The sequence below is a fragment of the Passer montanus genome, unplaced genomic scaffold, assembly GCF_014805655.1.
Source record: "Passer montanus isolate IOZ18808 unplaced genomic scaffold, ASM1480565v1 scaffold3, whole genome shotgun sequence".
In the NCBI taxonomy this organism is placed as follows: domain Eukaryota; kingdom Metazoa; phylum Chordata; class Aves; order Passeriformes; family Passeridae; genus Passer; species Passer montanus.
In genome coordinates, this window is record NW_024367707.1 from 18,363,394 (window position 1) to 18,388,698 (window position 25,305).

Here is a 25,305-nt window from a genome sequence, read left to right on the forward strand (position 1 = left end):
GGATGCAAAGGGGAAAAAAAACCACCTCAAAACAGATGGGTGTAGTCCTATTTTTACTCCTCCTACAGGCCACTAAAACAGGCTACAACAATTCAGATATTCTGCTCACTCCCCTAATGCCAACTTATTATGATGTTCATCAGTCATTGGGTGAGGTTTACAATCAGCCTTTGAAAGTAGAACTCTTGTCTCCTTCTCTTGTGAGTGTCTTAATTGTTAGGTTACAAGTCATGCTTCTGCCTAGTCCAATGAATCAGGAATTCTTCCCAGCACAGAGTTTCAGTAGATGGCAGGAAGGCTATGTTTATGAATGCTCTAGTTGGGTGAGTTGGAAGTTCTTCACAGAGGATGTTCTGTGTGGCTGTGGGGGGTGAGGATGTTAAATCTCTACAGTCTGAGAATTGGCACAGGACTATTATCCTGGATTAATACATTTTGGCTTAAAAGATTTGGCTTTAGACTTGAATTTTTAAAACTGACTTTTACTGTGAAGTTCTGGGTTGTGTTAGTGTTTGCTCAGATTTGGTCCATTAGGAGTCTCATGCTTTTCAAAGCTGGGTTTGTGTAGTGCCTAATTCATGACCTTGCTGATGTGGAAGATTTTTTTTAACCATCTGTGTTGTTTGTGAGTTTGGGGACTGAACTTGATGGGCCTATCAAATGGTTTAGTGATTCCTGTAAGGATTTTCATCTTGAATTTAGACTTGTAGTTTTCATCATTCTGCTTGTGGGTTTGGACCTACTTACCTCTATGTTTCCATCATTCTTGCCTGAATGTCAAACCAGCCTTGACTTAACCTTTAGGGCAGGGAAATCCTCTGTGAGCCAGTTATGCTTCTGGTTCTGCTGCTGGGTAAGCCCGTTATATAAACAGTTGTGTATTTGGAAGGAAAACAGCCAAACCTTATTTCCACTCATGTACAAAAATATTAGCTCTGATCCCTTCAACTTTGCTGTACGCTTCATGTGAGGACCAGTAGCCAAAGAGATCCTTTTTAGAATTGCACATTCAGATCCTTTATAAGGGCAGTCAGTATGCTGAAGTGAGTTTTTGCAACATCTCTCTACACATGAGAGACTTCACAGTTCTTCAGATCTCTCTGTGTGATAGTTCCTGTATGGTTAATTTTGCAATTTTTGAATTTTTTTTTTCAGTGGTACCCAATACATTTCGTAAAAGTTTAATGGGAGGTCATGGGCTCCTACAGAACTGGGATATCAGAAACATATGAATGTGAATGCCTTTTTGAGCTTCCCTTCTCTGCTGTGGGCACTGAGCACACACAAGTTACATGTTTTCTTTAGGAAGACAGTTCTTTGTATGCCATGTGGCTTCACTGTCTTTGCAACAAAATTGGGTGGGTGGTATTTGTTGCAGCTGGCAACTCCTTTTTTTTCTTTTTCTTCAATCAATTCCTACATCACCAGCTAAACCCAGATGCTTCCTGCCACTACATAACCACTTAGATTATTTGGATGGATTTCTCTAACTGTAGAATTCTGTACCTGTAACTGCCAGATTGTCATCACTCATTAAAAGAAAAGTGTTTTTTTCATTAGCATTATCATACATAATTCTGAAATCCTAGCCAGAGGGTAAATAACTTGAATTTAACTGTGCTCAATGCTGTATCTTGTTTTCACCACATTAAATTTACTTTATCTAGTTAACACAAAATCCAGGTTATTTAAAAATTCAGTTGGATTTTATGGGTCATTTGTTCTAATATAATAAAGCTTCCCTCTCTTTTTCTCAGAAGATGAGAGGTGGTTTTATGGTATCACCACAGGTAACACAGATCTCTCCTACATCTTATTTCTTAGTCTGTCATGGATTCTTTCGAGTTACTCGTGAGTTACTCAGCAGCACTCAGCACTTAAAAACAGTTCAGTAGCTTTCCCATCCCCTGAAGGCTAGAACAACTGCATTACTGAATCCTCATTTGTCTCCTCCCCACTCCTCCTTCCTGGGAATGTTTCATTTCTCCTGCCTGGAAGGTGCCTGTGACTGTAGCATTGTTTTTTGTTTTGTTTCTGTAACACCTCATCACCTGCTTGAGCTCATTGAGTAATAGTGGTGGAATGTATATGCAGAGCCTAAAGGTAGGCAAAATACAGGTTACAAAATCTGTGGACACTTGAGAAGGTTTCCATATGTATGGTAATACTGTATATAGGCTACCCTAAGCCCCAGTGTAATATGGTCCTTAGCTTGAGCCTTGTCTCTTAAAGAGCAACTCCAGAATGATTTTCTGGAGATGTTTGGAGTATATTTCCTGTGTTGCTTGTTTTGCAAGATCCCTTGCATAACTCTTCCATGTTAACCTTGTTTGTCTTGATGATGTGAAGTTGTCAAGTGTTCCTTGTCATGGTTTATGGCTTCTAATTTTTTCACTTTAAACTTCATTCTGTTTCCTAGGTGAAAGTTAAAAGTAGTCAGTGTTCTGATAGTCTTCCAATAATCACCAAAGCCCTGACCAGTTACATCTGTTACATATTTTGGTCTTTGAGTTATATTGTGACTTATCCACACAAATAGCAATAAATGAGTTTTGTTTGCTTACTGAGGTGTTGTAAGTTATATTGCTTAGGTGTCTTTTGTGTTTACATCACATTATGTATGTATTTAGACACAATTATATGTGCACACAAGCACTTGCTACCTTTAATGCAGGACTCCTGAGGCACGTCTTTGGTCTGGTTCAGCTCTAGCCTGTTGTGGCCAGTCTTTTGTCACTCTGCAGTTTCTAATTTGTGTGGTTCAGGTCCACAGGGCTCCTTTCTTGCTCTTGTCATTTTTTCCAGTTTCCCTAATAAACAAGTTGAGTGTTCTGGTTTATCCAGTCTGTGTGCAGTGACAAATTACAGGTTAGATAATTCCTGCGTATTTTTTTTACAGTCCCATGTAATCTCATCAGAATTCCAGCCATACTCTCAAACAGTGTTCTAGACACTTATATATGGGGGGTGTATATGTAACTTAGATAGTTTGTGATTAACATACTTATTATTGTCTTAAATTCCTTCTGATGATAATAAGAAAAAATTACCTCAGGTACTGCTATATGACATTATAATGTTTTCTCTCTTCTTATTTTCCAGCTGTATGGGGAAACGTTGTCAATATGAGGTAATGTATAAAATTTTTGTATTGACTATCCTTATATTTAATAAAATTAATTTACCTTTCCTGTCAATATATATAAAGTAGGGAGAAAAGCAGCAGCTCACACTGTTGCTTGGGTGGTTGCTAAGCAGCTGATACAATTTTTTTTTAAAATACAAGTGTTCAGTCTCAAAAATTGTTGTATATTTGATATAGATCTCACCTGGAATTTTACTCAACACTTCATTTGCTTTTCTTTGCACAAATTCATCCTCTGATTTTGGCCAGTTGGTTGGCATACCTGTTTGTATAGTCTTGGATTCTGCTTTTCCTCAGCACAGACATGACTGTATCTCAGTAATAATTTGGGCTTAAATATTGAAGAGCAGCACATTCTCTACTGCTTCCCATTATTATATTTCTGTACCTAGAATTAGAAATGTGCTTTGGAGAGTTTTTCCTCCTCCACAGTTAATTGGTAGAGAGTCTGATGGTTTAACTGCTGAAAAGCAGAAAATCCTGCATTGTCCACTAGAATTTTTTCCTTTAGAAATAGAAAGACAATATGTATGCAAAACATGCAGATTTTCACATTTCTGCTTGCATGCGAGTTTGTCCTGCAGGAAAATTCACTGGGAAGACACAGCTGCAAGAGAAATTGAAGAGAATATGGGGACAGCTTGTTCCCTACAGCAAAGTCATTGTGTATAGAGGACAAAATATTTTACCATGTTGTTTTGCTAGTAAAGGGTTTTGGTATTCTGTTGCCACTCCTAGGAGCACATAGTAAGGAAAGGTTGAGACAAAATGAGACTAATGATAATGAATTTTTCTCTAGGCTCTAGTACACCCAGGACAGCTTACCCTGGGAGTCTGTTCCTGTTGCAAGTGGTTCACTCTAACTCCTCTTGGAGTTTCCCACCCTTGATGCAGAGAGTGCTCAGCTGTCAGGCAAACAGCTGCTGGGCTGCTGTGGGTTGCAGATGGAGATACCAGTTAGATTACCATGTTATCATGACCAGTGAGCTATGGCAGCGTAGCAGCTGTTACATGAGCAGCTGAGCATTTCTTAACAAAGGACAAGAACCTCAGAGAGAGGTTTGAGGAGGACAGGTGGGTGTGGGATCCTGATATTCCTGTTTATTTCCTGATACAGTTTATTTCCTGATAAGCTGTCCTTATAAATTCTGACACTATCTGCCTCTGAATTCTTATTTGAGATGTCCTTTATAGAGCTGTGGAGGGTGAAAATAATTTATGAGGGACTGATATTGGTCCTCAGCCAGTAAGATTGTCGTTGTTGGGAGGAAATGCTCATTAAGAAATAGATTGTGGAGTTGCCAGTCCTTGAGTTGCAGGATTTGTGAGTAAAAAACAGTAGGAACTATTTTTGGGGAAACCTTTTTAAATTCTTAGGGGTTTTCCAAATTTTCCTTGCTCACTTATAAGAGAGGAAATGCTATCTATTCCACAGTTGTTTGCATAGTTTTTATAAATTTCTGTTACTTGGGAAAACATTTTCAAAATCCACCAGGATAGCTGAATACCACTTCCTTATAATAAATTCATCCAACATTAGCTTCGGGGTTTTTATTCGCCACTAGTGCAATAAATGACAACTTGGTTTGAAAAGATGGTTCAGGCAATGTGTGTCTTAGTGTTGGAATTTACTGTATTCTTTAGAGATACAAATGAGTCTGGTCAGTAAGGTCTTTGCCTCAGTAATATACAGAGTTGACTTTCTGAAAAAGTGAAAGTTTTTCAGAGGGTTATGAAGGGAATCATTGCTGTAACTTCTAACAGTGTGGTCTATATATATATATCTGCTTAACAAAGGATCTTCTGTTTCTCTAGGTGTAATAAGTTCAGGCCCCAAGTAAAGGAGCTCTGTTTTTCACTTGAAAGAACTGCATTTTATATTGGATACCCAGGATTCCTCTAGTATGCAAAAACTTAACTACTGTGAGATGAATAATTCCCCTTTCAGAAGGTTTAATTGAAAAAAAACCCAAAAGCAGAGTAACACAAATGTTAGGAAAATTGCATAACCTTAATACAAGAGGTAGAATTTAAAAATACAGATTCTACACTTGTAAAAGTTTACTCAAAAGTGAACATAACTGAGACACTTTACCCAATTAGAATCTAAATAAGACCACACAGCTTTGTGCAAGACACTGGCCTTTTAGACAGTACTCAATTTTCATAAGTTACCACAACATACTTCATCCTTGGCCTCATGTCAGATGAGTAACATTTGTGTGAGAAGTCAGTTTGCCCATCACGCGGTTGCTGAAGATGTGTTTTAGTGCAATTGGGATTTTTCCCATGTGTTTGGAAAAGTTCGAAGTCAAAGTGGGATACATTTGCCTAAGGGAAAAAGTTCTGTCAGCATACAGTAAGGATACAGAAGCAGAGACCCTCAAAGAGACATTTTGGGCCTTTGCACAGTAAAAAATTGGCACTCAAAACCATGTAATTAGACACTTTTCTAAAATGCAGTTAATTTTTTATGTAAGATTAATGTCATTTTTATTGGTACTGTGGGCTTTTTATTTCCTGTGGGCTTGGTTCAGTTTCTGCCAAACTGATGGATTTCAATGAAAATTAGACCATCCTCTTTAGTTTGTTCTAATTATATTTTTGAAATAATGCTAACTTGAGGTGCTTTGAGGATGCTATTTTAATATGATGCAGGTGCAGTGGAGCAATTATTGCTTAGGTGTGGATTATTTTTTTTCTTTTCTTGCCAACAGGTCTCTTCAAGAAAATGGGGATCAGAAGGTGGAAAGTAGAATAGAGGAGGTTAGTTCCCTAATAGTTGTAATCGGTTTTATTTTGAGGACTCCATTTCACTTATTTCATGTTGAAGTGGTTTATTTAGTTGTATCTCCTTACTCTTGATTCCGCTAAAACCGAATCATTGGAATTGTGTCTCTACATAAGTTTTTGAACTCTTCTTTGCTCTAGTGGAGTTTCTAACATTGATCTCTGACTCCACTTTATTTTCATTGAAAGCTTTCTTGAAATTGATAGATCTGCTGATACATTTGCTACAGAGACTATGGTAAAATCCTCCCAAGAACTGTTTTATTTGTTACTTAAAGGATGTACACAAATTCTTTCCTCTGACTGCCTTATGAAATGTGAAGGTACATTTTACATTTACAAGGTGCATTACAAATTTGAGGGTGTCCAAAATCGCTTTGCTCTGTTCTGAACTAATGAAAAAATATAGCAATGTTTGTGGCTGGGGTGGGTGTGTAGTGCCAAGGCTTTAAGCACAAGTCCTGGCAATTTCTGGAGTAGACATGGGGACTGAAGTTAATAGTGGTTCTGGACTACTGTACCAATACCTCTGAATTTCCATTTCAGCCTCAGTTTATTGTGAAATATTAAGAATGTATGCAACTGATCTTTCTCCAAATGTTTCAGCCTTCCAGTCTACTAACAATAAAACCAAGTATGAAATAGATAGAGAGCTCCTTGAGGTTGATACCACTTACCCCTGTGTGGGGGTGTGTGTTCCTGTACTAGTGTAGCCTGGTCTGCATAGTGTCTTGTATTCCAGCAGATTTATATAGCAGTTGTTCCTCTGGACACAGTGGCAGCCTACTGAAATTGCTTAAAATCAACAGAGACCCTGTCTTCTTAGTTTATCTTTGGATTCCTCTCTGTCTCTGTTTTTTTGGTTAGTTTGTTTGAATTAAAAAAAAAAAATCTGGTAAGTGTTGCAACAAGCATTGTGAAAATTCCAGTTGTTTAAGAATGATGAAATATTTGAAATTCAATGTGTAGATTAGAGTTACTGCAAAGTCTGAGAAGTTGGGCATTTCTGGATCATATTCTTAAGGTTGTACTCGTATAATGTCTACCACCACCAGAATAACTGTTTCAAGAATTATTTGCTCTTCCACAGAGCTAAATATTTAATGAATATAAATGATAATACCATATTATTTCCTCTCAACATGAATATGCAACTTTATTCATTTTTCATTTATCTACTGAAATGTCTAGCTCTAACCAGAGGATTTGTATGAAACAAATTAATGGTGGTTGCTGATGTGCTGCCACTTAGTACCAGTTAGAACCTCTGACAGCTTTCAACTTATATATAGCCCAAGAGGGTAAATTTTGTGACAGGGCTTTAGTAAACTTAAAAACAAGAGTTCAGGGACTGCTGTTGAAATTCAGCAGGACTGTTAGAAATTTGGGTCCTGTGATAAAGAGATTGAAACTGATCCCAGCTTAAGTGATTCTCTCTTCTAAAGCTGTGAAAATGCAAACAGAAGTCTTAGTAGGTGAACTATATTTTTCTAAAAAAATTCCTTTCAATATTTTCTTCAGCCTAAGCATTCTCTCAAATCCTGATGTAGAACATATTTAGGTATTTAAATGTGATTTATCTTTAAATTTGCGTAGCATGTTCTGAGATAATTACGGTCATTTTACTGGGGCTAATGCCCCTCTCTCTGTGTCTGTGTCCTCTGTATGCTTATCTGTTGTCCATTTAAATAGTTGATGTTTAAATTACTGTCCCATTGTTCTGTTGCTGGATATAGATTACCTTTGACAACCTCAGACAAGTCGCTTATGACTTCACTTTGTCAAATAGGAATCATGACATTGGATGTCCTTGTCAAGACTGTGGTACTCATAGCCTTGAGATGTTTTGTTTTCAGTGGTAAGTTAAGGGATTTAATTCCACGCTTTTCTAGGTGATTTGATTTTTGGTGGAAAACGTTCAAGGTTTTTTTTAATGTAAAGGAGGCTTTAAAATAGAAGTTTCTTGGAGTGTCTTCAGTAAAGATCTGCGTAGGAGACTGTTTGCCATGATTTTTGCTCTAAGGCAACTTCCTATGTGTATCTTTTGTGATGTGAATCATGTTTTATTCTTCAAAGATTAAATGTTTTTCCTTTATTTTAGGCTGTTGCACCTCTAAGGGAGAAAATCAAAGATCTAGAAAAAAGGTATGTCATCTGCTGGATTTGGGAAGCAGCTCAAAGGCACAATTTCTTTTCTATAGCAGTCAGTTCTCTCTGTAGGCTTGAAATAAATTTTTGTATATAACTTCAGCGCCTTTGATTTGTTGTCATATATAAGTGAGGACAGGGCATTGGATGCTGAGACAGTAATGGTTAAGGTATTATGGCTGATTGATGCTACTGAATCAAGCTGGGAGTGCTGGACTCTGTCAAGTTCAAATCCTGTGGAGGTATTTGATATTTGGAGTCCAGCAGATGAATGGATTACTGTGATTTATGTCTGCTGGGACATACTGGTTTCATCTTCAAGAGACTTCAAGTATGTTTTACCACTCTTTTCCCTTACTTGTGATTGGTTACTCTGCTTCAGCTACTGTGAGCAGTGATTTGCTTGTGCATCTTAGCCTGTGTGTGTGCTTTGGATGGGCCTGGCTGACCTGCTTCTCTCAGGATCTGTAAGGCAGTGTGTTACTCCTCACTCTGCCTGTTCACCTTTGTGTCACATCACTTCTCTGATCTGGATGTCCTTATGGATGATTTCATCACAGACTGAGGTCTGGTATGGCAGTGGGAACTCTCAGCTCTGACAAGGACATGCTGCTTTTGCCAGTGTACTGTTTCGCAGGTGACACTGTTGGTGTCCCAGGCAAAGCAGAGAGGGCTGCATTGCAAAGGGTCAACTCTGGACTGTCCAAGCAGTACCAGTAAGCCCTCATGGTATGTTGCATACTGGTGGTTGTGTGCTCTTAGTCTGGAGAGGGGGCAGCATACCATTGTTGCTGGCCAGAGGTGTGCCTGTCACCTGCAGTACTTTGGTGTCCAGAGTTTTGCCTTGTCAGTGAGCAGCTGCCCCTCCTCCTCCCACCCCTCCTGGGCTGTAAGGAAAAAAAAAAAGAAAAAAAAATCAGTTCTGTTTTTTACAATTGGTTTGAAAGGTTCAGTGACCTGCCACATGCAATTTATTTCAGTGAGAATACTGAGCTGGTTGCTCATTTCTGAATGTGCACATTAACTTTGTAAGTTGAACTGGGTGTATATTGGCAATGTGAAACAAATTGCAGATTGTGTCACCACCTTGCCAATTACAATATTAAATTGATATATTTAATCTTGTTGATAGTCCAGTAAGCCTTCAGTTTCAGTTGTGAGTAATTCAGGTATTTTCTTCTGCCATCCATGGAACACCTTTGTGGGAGGGTATCCTGATTGGCTCTTTTTTATTTAATAATTGTTATATTTTTTCAAATAAGCAATGAGTTGTTGAGTAGAACTATTGAGTATAACCATTAACTTAAAACTTCTCCCACAAGCAATATAAATACTATTGCCTTTTCATGTGTATTGATAAATCTTGTTTCAGAACTCTAGGAAAAGGGAGATGGAATCAAAATATTTTTTTAACTCTGTATGAGCCAATCTGTATACTGTCACAAAAGGGTTGCTCTTATTATTGTTTTATTATTATTTTTTAAATAATGTAGCCATTTGTCTCTGGTGGTTCAGCTGAATGTGGGTTGATGCAATTAATATTTTTTAAATTGTATATCTGTGTGAAGTGGCAGTAAATAACTACTCACTGTCAGATGCCTGAAAGCTGATCCTGCTTGCAAAGCTTATTCTAGTATCAATGTTTTCCTACTTCATAAGCTGATAAAACTTGAAAGCAAGCCATCTTCATGCTTTTGAGAAGCAGGAAAGACAAGAATTCCTTAATGCTAGTCTCATGACAAGAGATTGTTTAACTGAAGCTAGAGCTGTAAAGTTTTTATTAAGAATTTGCATACCAAAAGCATTGCCATGTAGTCATCAAAGCAAGCATCAAGTCAAGATAAACTCCATTTTGTTGCTAAAAGATTTTTGGCTGCCAGGCTCTATCTCACTGCCTCTAAACTGCTACTGGTGTAATAGAAGGAGCAAAAATGGTTGTGACGTCCCTTTGGCAGCAATATGACCCCAGGCTGGATTACTGCAACCTTAAAGTAGTGGTCTTCGGAATGGAGGACAGACTTGCCTTGCATCTAGTTATTTGGCACTTAAACTTGTTTTGAACTCCATAAATCTGTTATGAGGGAATTTCCCTCTATCTCAGAAAGGACGTGGATTACATGTCTACATTGTGCTTGTGCACTGTCTTTCATTTCTTCAGCATAAATCAAAGAAATTGTTAGTGACCTGTATAGTGATGTAAGGCAAGTGTAGGTAGCTTCTTTTTCAGTCTCCCTGTGTGGCTAACATTGGAAGATTCCATTGCCATATTTCGCCAATCTGAGAAACTGAAAGCAGGTTTCATGCTGTGATGAAAATTGGACAAAGTACTGAAGCATCTGTGCTCTGGTGCTGAAGAATTCCTGTTGAGCCAGTACTGCAGGTTAGAAGCAGAGGAGGGGGTGCTTCAAGATCAGTTGTAGGGTCAGGTCAATCAGCAGCTGTTGGTGAGTAGAAGAAAATGTAACTCTTGGCATTTTTAGCTCCTGCATGCTACACCAGGCCATCTCTAGTCTGTGGACTTACTGGAGGAGAAGAGTAACCATAGCTTAATTTATGTGCAGTATCATGCTGATATTTAGTTAAGGAAAACCTGAGCTATTAAATTGCCAAGACTATGAGGCTAATTACTGAAATAAATGAATAAAAATCATACCTTCTTTCAGAGGATTTTGTTGCTCTATGCAGAATGCATGACAGGGAGGGAGAGAAGTTCTTCTAAGGTTTGAAGCATCAAGAGCTTGAGAGAGCACTTAAGATTCATATATTGCATAATTTTATGGGGTTTTTTTTGTTTGATTAAGTTTTTGTAAAGAAGATGCAAAAATTAAATTACTAGCTTGAAGACCATCAAATAAATGGCAGTCTAGTATGTCTAAGAAAATTAAGATTACTATACATACTGAATAAGCTGTCTTATAGAAATTGTTGAAATATCTTAAAATGTGTCTTCCAACATTCTAATTGTAAACTATATTGGTTTTTGTAAAATTTTAAGGCAAATTAAAACTTTGTTGTATGTTTCACATTGAAACTTCAAGAAGTGTTTGAAGTCAATGCGGTAAGTCAACAAAATTTGCTTTGTGTTCAAGAGCTTTTAAGAGGATTGTTTGCCTTTTAAAACTTTAAAAATAAGGTATCCAGTCACTGCTCATGTTGTATTGTTTTAGTCTCTTGTGATGTCATGCCTGACACTAGTTCTGTACTCAAAAGATAAAAGTCAAGTGGTTCATTATATAAAATCAGGCAGAAATTTTAAAAGCACTGTTTGCAGATGAATTTTGATATTTCAGCATGCATAGGCATTGTCTTGTGTTCACCCAGATCCTTTTTTAGAATAAAGGACTAAATATACTTACAGCAGAACTTTGAAGAATGGAAGGTTTTCCAAGTAGTTTCTCGCATATTAAAGAGAAGTATGTGAAAGAAACCAGGCTGAAACTTACTTAGTTTTTCTTCTTTGTTTTGAAATGTTCTGTAGTTTCACCCAGAAATACCCACCAGTGAAATTTTTATCAGAAAAGGATCGTAAAAGAATCCTGGTAAGTTTGTGTTTACTCAGAGGTTGTTTTGGGGAAATACAAAAAACTTCCATGGAATGTAATCTGTTTTGTAGGATTAAAGTCATGAGAAGACATGAAGGGCATTACCTTGGATGTCATGTATTGCACAGGTTTTAGGGCACTGCTTCACTTATTTGTGTGGATCTTCTCAAACTCTGCATACGAACAATACACGTGGACTCTGTTTTTGAAGTTTGACTTGCCAACTAAACTGCTCACCCTGTAACTTCTCAGGATCACATTGCCAGAGTGTCTTTGTGTATGCTCCCAGATGGCTTAAGCTTTCAGAGGCTGGGAAACTTCTTAAGCACATCTTAACAGGAACGTTGTGTGACCAAATTGGGCACAATCAAGTCATAAGGCTAGAAAAGAATGTGCTCTGCAGGGAATGTTCATCTCTCTGTATCTTCTCTGTTGTTTCTGTTATTTTGAAGCATCATAAGCAGTTGAGGGTGGAAGAGGAAGGCAGGTTACGTCAGGACAAGGAGTTGTCCAAGGCATTCTTAAACTTAGTGAATTGTGCTAGGAATCAGATTTCTAGTTTTGTCTGCAAACACTTTTGATGTTATCTGTCACCTAGATTTTTTCCTTATTTCTGTGTATCTTGGTGGGGGGGAATTGTCCTCATGTTTTGAAGGCAGAGAAAGTATACCTAATGGAGATGTGTAAAATGGAGTAGGAACTTCTGCTTCTCTAGTAATGAAAGTGAAGTCTACAACAAAACCCTGCTAACGTACCTAACTTAGCTGGTGCTTTTGTTTGTTTTGGCTTCAAAATCTTAAAGAAAAAAACTGAAAAGATGCAGACAAAATTATTTTACTGCATATTTAGGCAATAATCTTCATTGCTATTGAAAAATTCCACAAAGTGTTACCAAATCAGTTTAGTTCTGCAATGGTGTTCTGTCATTTTTATGACAATTAGAAGAAGGGAGACCTGTAGACTCCCAGTGTCCCTGTTGAATATAGAAAATAAACTGAGGAAAATGAGAGAGGTTTAATTTTGAAAATTCCTAAATTGTGTGCTTCGCGTGTTTGCAAGGGTATAAAGTAACCTTAATGTCATGTTTTCTGTGTAAGTGAGAATGTACTTCCAACAAAAGTGTCAGTGAAAGCTGTTAACAGGCTGTGGAGCTCTTAATGTTCACTTCCAGACTTTGCCACTGAAAAATACTGGGTATTTTGTTGAAATTTGTTGTTTCAATAGAGATGGGCAAGTAGTTGGAATAGGAGTGTTTTCAGCTGACCTGGAGGTGAATAGCTTTTTGGTTCCCTGTGTGTTTTGTAGAGTTTAAATGACTACAGAGAAAGCCTGGCAAAAGGAGTGGCAGGTTGTTCTGACTAGTTTTGTGCCAACTTGGATGGGCATTCGTAGGCCTCCTGCCCATGTGGGCTGTTCCATTCTGTTACAATGTTGCTGTCATACTTCTAGGGGAAATAATCCCATGTTCTTTTGAGTAGCTGAAGGTCCCATAAAAATGTTGCATTACACTTCAAAATTCTCATTCACTGGCCAGCCAAGTGAATTTTGCTAGATCTTCTATTTTTGCTTTGTATTTTGTTAATACTACATCTTTTTCTAGAATGCATTCTTAATTTAACTTTTTTTTTTTTTATTCTCTCTGCAATCTCCAGCTCCAGCCTGGAGATCCCCACAGCACTGTCCTAACAGTTCTAACAGTTACTTTTTATTAAACAGCATCTCTCTGGAGATGATTTCTAGTAGTGGTGGTATCTCAGCTGAGACCAGATATCCTGTCACTTTCATTGAAAAGAGATCTTCACTTTGTTGTGCATGATTTGTCTATTTCCTGAGTTCTCTGAATTGACTAGGCCACAGGCTTTCATATGAAAGAGAAAGAATTCTGTCGTGTGGAAGCTAGTGCTGCCATTGGTTCCATCTGTTGGGTGGGGTTTTTTCTGAATTGAATATAGTAAAGTGATAAAAGCAGAAAACAAAAAAATGAATATCATTTCCTTATGGGGTATAAGATGTTTTAAATCTGATTGCAGACAGCAGAAGCGTGTAATAAATAGACAAACCTGTAAGTGCCTCTAGTGAAGATAATTATCTGTAATATTTGTGCCTTTTAGAAGGTGCTGAAGTTACCAAGCATATGTGCACTACTAAGTAATTAAATATTTTCATTAATGTTGTCTTAATAAAGAATTCCTTTTTAAGACCCAAGTGCTGGTGCTCCAGTTCTGATATGGATATGATTAATGTACAACTTATGATTATGTAGATTAATATGTCATTGTGATTTGCAGGAAGTAATATTTAGAAGTGATGCTTGTATGAGTAATTACAGGAAGGTTGTACAAAGAACTTCAGTGATAAATCATCTTTTTTAATATTGTATCAAGTGATGATAAAAAACATAATTTACATAGTTTTTTTACTTTTCCAGGGGAAGTTCAACTCCTTTTTCAATAATTTCTTACGTTCTTTGTCTAATAGCCATGGAAGTGATATGTTAATAAAGCCAACTTAGATTCATCATAAAAACTATTTGTAGGTTTAAGGTAATTGAAAACTTCTTTCCAGACAGAATTGGTTTGTGCTTTTTTTTTTACCTTTTTTATGCTTTTTATGCTTCTTATTGTGTGTGTGCTTTTTTCCTATTTGTTTTATGCTTTTTTGCCTTTTTTGTTGGCTTTGTGATTTTTTTTAAGGAATATTGGGAAGAAGACACTTCCTTTTACTGCACCAAAGACATATGTTGCAAGCACTGAGTTTATCTTCTCTAGTATCTTGGCAATAGAAGTAGCAGCAGAAGATTTCCTTGAGCCTCAGTTGAAGGAGTAGGTTCAGGTCTTCTACAGAAAAGCCTTAAAGTCTTACCCAGGTCATCACAGAAAAGCCAAAACCCTTGGGATGCTCAGCAAGGCTGCAGCTTGTTTGCAAGTCAGGATAAACTCATGGCATTAGGTTTGCCATGCATGGGTTTGGTTTTTCCCTCTGGTAAGTGGTGACACATGGCAAAGGGCTGTTCTCCCTCAGTTACTGGTCCTTTGTCCTCATTCTCAGCATTCTGACAGAAACCTGCTCTTCCCTCCTCTCTGTTGCAGAATGTGAGCCTTGAGATTCTTTCTTTTATTCCAGAGGAGATTTCTCCTAAATCCTGTTTCTCCTTCAGGTTTGTCAGGGAACTGAATAAGATGTTGAATCTGCCATAAGGAAGCCCTGACAAACTCAGAAGAATACTGAATTGACCAACTAAATTATTCTTCCACTAACTGCCATTTACAGGTGTTTTGACACACAGGTGCCCCTGAATTTTTAATAAGAAAAGGAAGGATGAGAATACAAGAAGTGAACATGCAAGTTTTTGCAAAAGAAAACAGATGTAGTTTTTGTATGTTTTTTTCCTTTTCAGTCTTTGGAGGTTTTCCATTGCCTTTTTTCCTAGTTTAAAAAAAAATCTGCTAATCTTGCTTTTTAAAACAGTGGATGGCAGGGTAGTGAACAGGATAAATGTTTAGTATTTGACTAATGAAAAGTAAAAGACCTTCAGGCATCTCATCCTTTTCCATACATCACTTTGTCATTCAGTACACTATCCATTCATTAGATTCCTGCTTGATTCCACCCTGTCCTTTCATTGTTTAGTTAGTTGTCACTACAGCTGAAGAATGGACATCAACACCTGAATCAGTTTTAAAATGTGAATTTGACCATGAAGATATATTAAATAGCTGATACCACACGGGTTTTTAAAAGTCTGCTTTTTCAGTGTTGTGATCTGTTGTGTCTTGGTTCTTGAAAACAGTTCATGAAATGCAGAGAAAATAATTGCTTCTGTAGGTAGGTCTGGATGTGTCACACAACTTGCAGTTCTGCTTATTGTGCTGACTGCTTCAGTACTGAATAAGTGATTTTTGTTTGCTTATTTACTGTTACTGTCTGTGGTGCAAAAAGAGAAAAATTAATGAACTTTCTTGTTTCTTCGATGAAACAGGAGTACAGGGTTTAAATATTTTATTTCTGCTTGTTTCTTTGCAGCCGAACATCAGAATTTCAAGACAGGCAAATGCTTCATGTCAGAGCTAATGGTATAGAATAGAGTTTTTTCAGTTGTAAGGGACCTGCAAAGATCATCTAATCCAACTGACTGACCTCCTCAGGCCAGGATGATGTAAGCTATGGATGCATTAAGACACAGAAAGAATGATTTTGGTTTAGGAGATATTTCAAATGAAAGGCCTTCAGAGAATTCCTTTCCTTCTTTCTGGGTGAAAACTTACAGTACTTACATAGAACACCCAGCACGTCTTCCATGTAAACCAGACAGAAACTGGATTTGACATGTCTGATAAATCTGACATGAAAATAACCTGGCATTCTGTCATACCTTTTTTTTTCCTCTGAGAAATGAGATTTGCAGAAATTTCTCCTAATACCTTTCTGCATGTTTTTAGGCTTTGCTGTCACAAAAAAGAGCACAAGCCAATTTGAAGGAAAAAAAGGAAAATAATGTAATCTGAAAAAGAGATTTTGTTGATGTGAATAGGTAGCTGACCTTCTAGCCTGACAGTGATGAAACATGTCAAGTATGTCTCTCAAAATTTTTAACTCTGTAAATTTTGGAAAAAAAAATACACATGGAAATGGAGTTGTTTCCCCTGGAGTAAGCAAAGATCTGAAACCTACTGTTCTGTCTTCATGTTTGTAGACTTTGTCTAGTGTTTCTGTAAAAAGAAAAAGAAATTTATACCAACTGTCCTAACGCAGATAACTGGAGGAGCAGGGTTTGTGGGTTCTCATCTTACTGACAAACTAATGATGGATGGCCATGAGGTTACAGTTGTGGACAACTTCTTTACGGGCAGGAAAAGAAATGTGGAGCACTGGATTGGTCATGAGAACTTCGAACTGATAAATCATGATGTCGTTGAGCCCCTGTACATTGAAGGTAGGTAGTCTCTGCTTTGGTATTTGCACTTTTTTGTTCCTTTCCCTTCTAAGTCTGTGTGTATGTAAAGAAATGAAACTCACATGCTGACTTCTGGGTTTATCTAGCTAGTATCTGTATGCTTTGTTTATTATTAGATTGTTTACTGTGACTAGTATGGAGTCAGAGGTTCAGAGCACTCTTGTCTGAAATCAATTCTTTTCTGAGTGGACAGGAGGAAAGAGACCTTTAAAACATCCTGATATGTCTGATTTTATGAGAAGGCAAGATGGCAGCGGATCAGTCTGTCTGTCCCATCCATTGTCCCACTTTCCTATGTGCCTGCACAGGTTTACACACAGAGAATATGTGGTCCAGAAACTGAAGTGTAATTGAGGGCTGCAGCTACACTAGACATGCATCCTGCAACTGTGTGTGGTCAGTTGGGAAGAAATTAGCTTTCCTTAGTTGCCTTCAGTGTCTTCTGTGAAAAACATTGCTCCAGCTTTAGGTACAGGCATTCTACAGCGTGAAGAGTTGGAAAACAGCAGCACTAAATTTCCCTGACTTTCAACAGAAAAAAAAAATACACCAGTCCTAAAGAAGGAAGTAAACAAACAAAAGCATGTTCTGCTTTAAAGTAGTAGCTCAACATCTGAACTGTCATTAACCTCAAACTATTAAATAGTGAGATTTTAAGGCACCATTAACATGGTTGTATTTGAGAGAGAGACATGTAATAGTGAGATTTTAAGGCACCATTAACATGGTTGTATTTGAGAGAGAGAGAGACATGCATTTATAGACTCTTATAGAAGTATCTAACCATATAATGAGTCAGTGAAAGCATTGCTCAAATTACACTGCTATTCTGGTGGGTGTGCTTCTATCCTTCCAAAACTCTGTAGCAATGTACTTGTTCATTTTAAGAAAAAAAAATACTAAGTGGTTTGGGTTGTTTTTAATTCCTGACAAATTCTAGTGGATGAAATTTCACAGGAAATATCTCTAGTATTATTGCTAGTGATGAATTCCTGGCAACACTACTGAAACAGTCCTTCAAAAACACATGCTCCTGCTCTGTTCTGACAATGTGCTGCTTCAGTTACTGCATGTTATTTAGAAGTTATTTCAAACTTCTGCCTCCACTGACAGGATAATGGAACAAGGATCTTATTAACTGACTCCAGGTGCTGGTAGCTCATACCTCAGCCAGATCAATTTGTCAGCTTTTCTAATCTTTTCCATTCTTTTCCTTCTTTCTGACTGATTACATTTGAGACTTTCTCAGAGAATTATCATCATTGCTATATTGTTGCCCAGCTAACTAGGCACTAATGAATGGGAATTATTTCCTATGGCCTGTGTAATTAAGACACCAGTTCCCTATTTAGTACTGACAGCTAATTATTACATGTTATTCAGTGGGTAGTTTATTGGATGTCTTTTCATCTTCTAACAGTGTAAATTGAGGCTGGCATGGCTAAGTGTTAAAATAAAATTAACTTTCATACACTAAGAATGTGGTAAAATTTCATTTCATTGCAGAGTTTATAGTCCAATGAGGAAATGAGACAGTTTTTTTAACAGATCAGCAAGTTGGCCTATAGATCAGATACTTCTTTTCTTACTCCCAGTTTCTCCTTTTTACTTGTAAACAGAAGTTGGAATGACTGTGCTGTCATGATAAAAAGTAGGTTTGTGTCTGAAGAATTTCTCTGTATTTGCTGTTCTGTTTAAACCAGGTTATATAAGGTTGTTTGACAGCTCAGTTCCAGAGAGGATAATCAGTGCTTTATTTCTGAAAGAGACCTCATTTTTGGTCTAGAAAGAACAGTGCTTTCTCTTTGGATATGGAAAAGTGAATTTAGTCTCAAGATGGGTAGCTTTCAGCTTCACAGTGGTGCCTACGCACAATCTGCCTTGGCTGCGTCATTGTCTTTGAACCGCGACACCAAGTGGGACTCGGCATTCTTGGATCTTCATCTAGGTTGGCCAGAGACAATAATAAATCACACAAACACACATTTTTTAGCCTTGTGACAACTGTAGTTGCCTCTAGTGCTGAATGTCTTTCTTCTCTGCGAGGATTTTACTTGCTTTAGCATTTGGAAATGTTAGTGAGAGATGCACAAGTTTTCACTTTGTTTTATTCAAACAGAAGAAAAAGGATTTTGAATTCTTTAGTGGAATGAAAGTAGTTCAGGAATGAACTTGAAAGATGAAAAATAGTAAAAAAAGTTGGAAATATTAACCTTCTATTCCTATTATAGTTCAGTTCTGTATGTTTAAAGATATTTTCATTTCAGCCTAACCCTCACATAGAGATTTAATACACTATTAAATGGGCACAGGAAGACGGGGTTATTTTTCTGAAGGCTGGTCTGGAAAGAAAAGAATCTTTTAACACTCTTTTTATATATAATCAGGAAAAAAAAAAAAGAAATACGCCTTTACTTATTTTCTGCCTTGTTCTCTACATTCATTAAGGTTACAAGTGCCCCAAGATAGTCACTTGAGAGCACTGTGGCTTGTGTTCCTACAAACTGTATTGTAAGGACACACAGATGTTAATTGGAACACAAATGAGAATTAATGCTTTGTCTGGTGTTACTGTGATGTACCCCAATTGTGAGTAATAGATAAACTGCATTAGAAAATGCCAAAGGAAATTCTGTATTAAATAAATGTATGTTATTAGTAGTACTTGTTTTACATAGTGATATAAGCATTAGTGCTGTTTTGTTTATACTCACCTTTGCATTCAAGTTGTCTCTGTGTTTGTAGTAAAAAGTAAGGGTTTGTTTTTATATCACTTCAAGCCACCCAAGTCTGTATTTCTATTGTTATAGTGAAATATTTTGTTATATTGTTATACTTAAATATATGTGTTTAAAAAAGGAAAAAAAACCAAAACAGAACCACAACAAAACAACCAAAAAAGAACCCCCAAAAAAACCAAAACCACACAGCCTGTATACCCCACAAAATCCCCAAAAACACGCACATGAAAAGCCAAAGCACTTTCAAGGTGATGTCATGTGATGGCGCATGATTATTCCACAAACTGAATCCCTAAGCAGGAAAAAATCCCTCTCAGTTCTCAGTCTTGAGGTCTGGTTTTCAACTACCCTTAGGCACATGCAGCAGTTGAATAAATCTGGAAGAAAACATCAGACAGTTATATGTAACCCATATCCTTCTCCCACTGGTGTTTTTTCTTCCTGCTTCCTCAGCAACTTTTGGAAGCCTTAATCTTCTGTAAAGTGATAGGTGCACGTTTCCTTTAAACCCAGCTATCTGCAGTATCTGAAAAATATCCTCAGCTGAACTGCTTCACAGTTCACAAGAGCACACTTCAGCCTTCTATTTCTTTTTGGTTGCTTGGGTACTATTGCTTTGGTTTTTACTACACCTTTCACAAATTTGAAACAAAAACAGCCCTGAAAATGCCACAGATTTATAGTCAATGGCAGCAGGTGAGTGAGTTCAACTGATTTCACTCCCCTATTCAAAGGTGCACAGTATGTTTTAGAAAATACTGTAGGATACTTCTAAAATTGCAGCCTGTGGCAGCTGAAAGTTTGCTGCCCAAACTTTTTTTGGGCAGAGCAGTGAAGAGTTGTTCCATTCTGATGCTCAAAAACTTTTATTTTAAATAAGTGCATGTGCACTACCTAAGTAATATATGAAATGAGAAGTGTAAGTGGTAGGTAATGATCAACTATTTTGTGGTTTATGTTCTGAGATTAACTGATCTTCAGTTAAATAAAACTGTTCAGTTTTGCTCTTGGTTTGTTGTTCTGTTTTAAATCTTCATGCCAGCAGTCCAGTTTCTGGAAAAAACATTTCTTAAATGTTGGCTCTAATTTCAGTGACTGTTGTGAACACAAAGGTAATTTTGGCTATTTTGACTCTTGCTGAAAATGTTTTAAAAATGTTACAATAAAAACATGTTTTGGAGGTTGAGAGACAGGGTGTTAGCACGTGATACATGTAGTAGCAAGGATATTGGCTTTCAGAGTTTGTAAGAGTTGTTGTAGTTGCTAGTTACATGTACACACGTAAGTAAAGTAATGGTATTTATATAATTTTAGTAAATCATTTGCTTGACTGGGGCTAAAAAAACCCTTCTATTTCTAAGGACTTTGCTGGCTTGTAGGCCTGAGTTGATTTTTAAGGCTAAGACCAACAGTCTCACAAAATTGGTCAAAAGAATAGTCTATAGCCTTCTTGTGAGTAACAGCCTTCCAGATGTCAGGATGGTAACCTTTTACTAAACAGTGTTCTAGAGCATCCCAGAATTGTTCAGTCTTCAAGTCCTCCCACAGGTAGTTTAAATGCATGCAAATACAAACACAAAGGGTGTCTTTAATACACAGCTCTTTTTTTGGCTTCCATATTTCCATCCCAGATTTTTCCCTTCCTAGTCTTTGTTCTCTGTGCTTAATAGATTCAGCTGGCTGGTTTTAAATTGTATGGTCAGGAAAGTCTATGGAAAGGCAAGGGGTAACAAATACTACTTTATTTTGTTTGTCCAGAGCCAAGTGCAGTGGTGCTTTGATCTTGGTCTGGTGTGAGGCTCTTCAAAACTGCTCCGGTATGAGCAATATGGTAAATCTTTATGAAGTTAATCCAGTTTGCCTGACATTACAGACAACATGTTTAGCATCAGGTAAAAGAACTAGTATTTGTCCTTTTTAGTTCAGGGCAATAGAAATGTCTCCCTTCATTGTATCAGCTTCTTTGGCCTGACCTCCAGTAGTGAAATCAGCACAGCTGTTTGGTTTTTTTACAAGAAAAGTCCATACATTCAAGCTGTAGAAACTTATTTGTACGCTTCTGATCAAAGCTTTTCTGCTCAGTGTTTCCTGACTAGCAAATGCAGTGATGGATGCAGGTGCTTAGTGGACTTAGTGACCCGTTCAGTCCTTTCTGGCACCATGACACATGTTGAAGGCAGAAATCAAAGATGTAGGTCATTTCCTGTCTTGGGAAATGTGGTAGATTTCTCCCTTGCCATTCACTTAGGAAGCATGAAGAACATATGCAGTATTAGGGCTAGAAAATAAAGATGATATGAAGGAAAGTAGTTTTATGGCAGTATTTTTGCATTTTACAGAGTATTTTGTTCTAGTCACCCTAGGACAAATGGTTTTATTGATCATTCTTGTCTAACATTAAGGAAAACACGAGACTGAATGTTTGTGTCCAAATGTAGGCATTGCAGATTCTATATATGCTAAATTTTAGGGATTTTTTTAGCTTTTCACATAGAGAAGGGCATAAGTGGCAAACATTAGCTGTTGTTTACCTTGCAATATGTTACTTCAACCTTATGCTGAGCACAGACTTCTATATTTGCCACAGTGTACCTTGTGTACCTGACTTGAATGTTTATGCCAGCTTCTGTGTCTGTGCTATTTTTAAATTAACTTGATTTTTTTGCCTTTTTTTCCATTAAAATTGTAACATAACAAATTTGTTTTATTTTTCTTTATCAGTAGTTTATGATCCTATGCTTGCTAAACTGCTTGCTGCTGTCTTCACAGTTAGCAAAGTCCCAGTCTCCCATGTGAGCTACACATAAGACTTGCAGAATTTTATTGTTATCATTTGTTATTCTGCTGTGGTCCTTAACAAAACACTTTGCACAAATGTTCACATGGTTATTTTCAAATAATTGCGCTATGACTTACTGTGTTTGTGGGGTGCTCCACGAAGGAAGGAAGGAATTATGAATCTGACTCCAGGTTTTCAGAAGACTAATTTATTATTTTATTATACCATATTACATTAAAGAATACTAAACTATACTATACCAAAGAATACAGAAAGGATACTTACAGAAGGCTAAAAAAATAATAAGGAAACTCGTGACTCTCTCCAGAGTCCTGACACAGCTTTGTGCCATTGAGTCAAAACAACTCACAGCAGAAACCAATGAAACAATCGCCTGTTGTCTCCAACCACATTCCAAAGGAGCAAAACGTACAAGAAGCAAATGAGATAATGTTGTTTTCCTTTTTCTCTGAGGTTTCTCAGCTTCCCAGGAGAAAAATCCTGGGCGAAGGGATTTTTCAGAGAATATGAATGTGACAATGACTTTATTGCAAAGCTAGCTCAAGGCTTCGTATTAAGTGTTGTAAAACTTCTTTACCTCATGTAACAAGAAAGAGTTGTGGAGGTCAATTACTAGGTGTATTTCTTTCTGTCCTTCAGAAGATACTGTCCCAGGCACCCAAGCAGTTAATCCTGTGAAAAGCTGTAGCTTGGAGAGCTTTCTCCATCTCTGGCTGGAACAGTTAAGTTGCCTGCTATCCTAAATAACTGTCAGCTTTGTGCTACAATGCACAAAGTTGTCAGCCAAGCTGGGTGGATGGCTTTGTCTAGCTGGCCTGCTGAAATTCTGAGAGTGAAAAAAAAAAAAAGAAAAGCAGTTATTTTTCAGACCTGACAGATAATAGAAGAAAGGTGGAATGAGAAACAATTATAGCTGGCCTGCTGAAATTCTGAGAGTGAAAAAAAAAAAAGAAAAGCAGATATTTTTCAGACCTGACAGTTAATAGAGGGAAGGTGGAATGAGAAACAATTACTCTTATTTCAGCATTGTTAGCTTGATGGATCAAATACGGAAAGTTTGTGGTAGAAACTTTTCACCCTCCTGAAATGTCCAGCATTCTCCAAATGTTTTGGAAAAACGGTGATATTTTTCATTGGTCTGAGGCTTGATAAACAAAAGATTCCTTCCCAGGCAAGAGGCAGAGGTCCTGTAGCTGCCTGGTTGCCTGTCCTTCTGATCCAGAAGATGGCCATCTGATACTTGGCAAATTCCCCATCTTCTATCTCTCTGCCAGTTCTGCTCTTGCTGAACCTTTTCCGTACAGGGATTGATTTTTGCCTTTATGCATGAGGGGAAAGGTACATTGAGGCAAATGAGATGGGCAAGACGTACATCTGGCAAGGAAAACCTTTTTTTTTCCCCCAGCTCCTTCTTAGTTTCATTTAAAACAATTCCTAGCTGGGAAACAAAGAAAGAATGAAGGACTAAAAGAAGCAGAGTGCTTTTTTTCTTGCTGTCTTGCTTTCTATCTTTATTTTGCACTGTTTTTCACACTTAATGTTTAAAAATAAGTAAATAAACTTGATATTATAAGGAGCTTTTGAGGTTTTGTATTTGATATGCATTTGTTTCTAGCTAACAGTTCTATGACCACTTGGAAAATCACAAGCCTAGCTGTATCCTTGTGGAGCAAAAGAAATGGTAATTTTTGACCTTCTATATCTGAATTGCCGCATGCCATTAAAGGAACCATTCCTGTATGGGCTGCTGTGTGTCAAAAATTAGCAGTATTTAAAAAAAAATAAAAAGCAAAGAAACCACAAAACAAAATTAAGTGAAAGGAGAGGAAGGCAGGAAAGAGTTAATTTCTGCTTTGACAGGTTAGGATTGGGCAGTAAATTACTAACAGACCAAAATGTTTTTGAAGTTTTTTCTCTTTCCAAAAATTCCACCAGAGCTTGTCAAAAACCTAATTTAGAAAGGGTTGTGAAGGAATAAGTAGAAAGAAACAGCATAAAACTCAGGTCACATTTCAGCTTTGAGCTGGCTGTAGGTGACTTCAGTAATTATTTTGTTAATTTTTCTGCACCATTGTGTTTGAGTTATTCCTGCTTCTTGCAAGCATCAGTCAAGCATCTTCACAGAGCATTCCTTTTCCCAGCTTCCAATCTATCCCTTGTCTTTGGTTTTATGAAAGTAGCATACTGTGGGAAGGGGATACTTAAATCAAAACTTGAGGCAGTCATGTATTTTATTCATGTTCAGAACTCATCTGTAGGAAGTGTGTTGAAGTTCAATAATCCAGTTAAAATTTACCCCACGCTACATTTTTACATCGTTTCCCCAGCACAAAAAATTATTCCAGCTTTATTCACTGCTTAAGTTTACAGTGTCACAGTGACCAAAGTAAGGAGTAGTTATTCCATGTCAGACTTCATTATGCAGAACAATTAACTAATTTCATGTTGCACATAGACTCCTACAAGTTACAGTTGCATTAGCAATGCAGGCAAGGGCTTGGACTCAAACCTGTGCTGGGAACTTTGTTCTGCCAGCTCTCACTGCATCAGGTCATCTTTGAATGCTGTTTGTGTTGCTGTTACAGGTGCCTTGTGTGACAAACACCCTCTTGATGCAACCAGGGTTGATAGTGGTTGGATGTACTATTTCCCGATCATTCAACAACAAATAGCAGAGAACCTGCTACATGAAATTTTACTTCTCTGTACCTTTTTATGTGAGAATAAATATTCAACATTACACATCTGCCAAAACTCTCTCTCTTTAGCTTTCTGGGCTGTTTTGACATCATCTAGGCAGCAATTCATCCCTGCTCTGTAGAGATAAACAGCTGTAAACCAAAGAGAGAATGGCAACATAAAAGCAGATCTATTTTGTGGCATCTGCATGAGCATACTGTCAAATATCATTACTCTGTCAAGACAGTAAAACTTGCAGTAACAGTCATTAAGTTTACCTTAGGAGCTCATCTTATGTTTATGTTGATAGTTAATCGTTCTCTGGGGTGAGGTATGGCTTGAAAGAATTGCTCTTTATTTTGGTCGCTTGACATTGTGAGTTTAATTAATCAATAAAATTATTTTGCAGGATTTCTTGTGTTGCAGTGATAATGCAGGGTTGCAGTATAAGGTAAATTTTAAAATGCTTCCTCCAGATGAACCAGTGTGTGCTTATCCAAGCTATG

At 37.3% G+C, this 25,305-nt stretch overlaps 1 protein-coding gene across 1 annotated transcript in view; it reads left to right on the forward strand.

Annotated features, from left to right (window-relative positions):
* UXS1 (UDP-glucuronate decarboxylase 1) overlaps nucleotides 1–25,305 on the forward strand; it is a 56,461-nt gene that overhangs the window by 9,341 nt on the left and 21,815 nt on the right. The window contains exons 2-6 of the mRNA XM_039714212.1: nucleotides 3,103–3,130; nucleotides 5,863–5,911; nucleotides 8,037–8,080; nucleotides 11,562–11,622; nucleotides 16,378–16,558. Coding sequence (XP_039570146.1) covers nucleotides 3,103–3,130; nucleotides 5,863–5,911; nucleotides 8,037–8,080; nucleotides 11,562–11,622; nucleotides 16,378–16,558 — 363 coding nt within the window. The remainder of the gene's footprint in view (nucleotides 1–3,102; nucleotides 3,131–5,862; nucleotides 5,912–8,036; nucleotides 8,081–11,561; nucleotides 11,623–16,377; nucleotides 16,559–25,305) is intronic.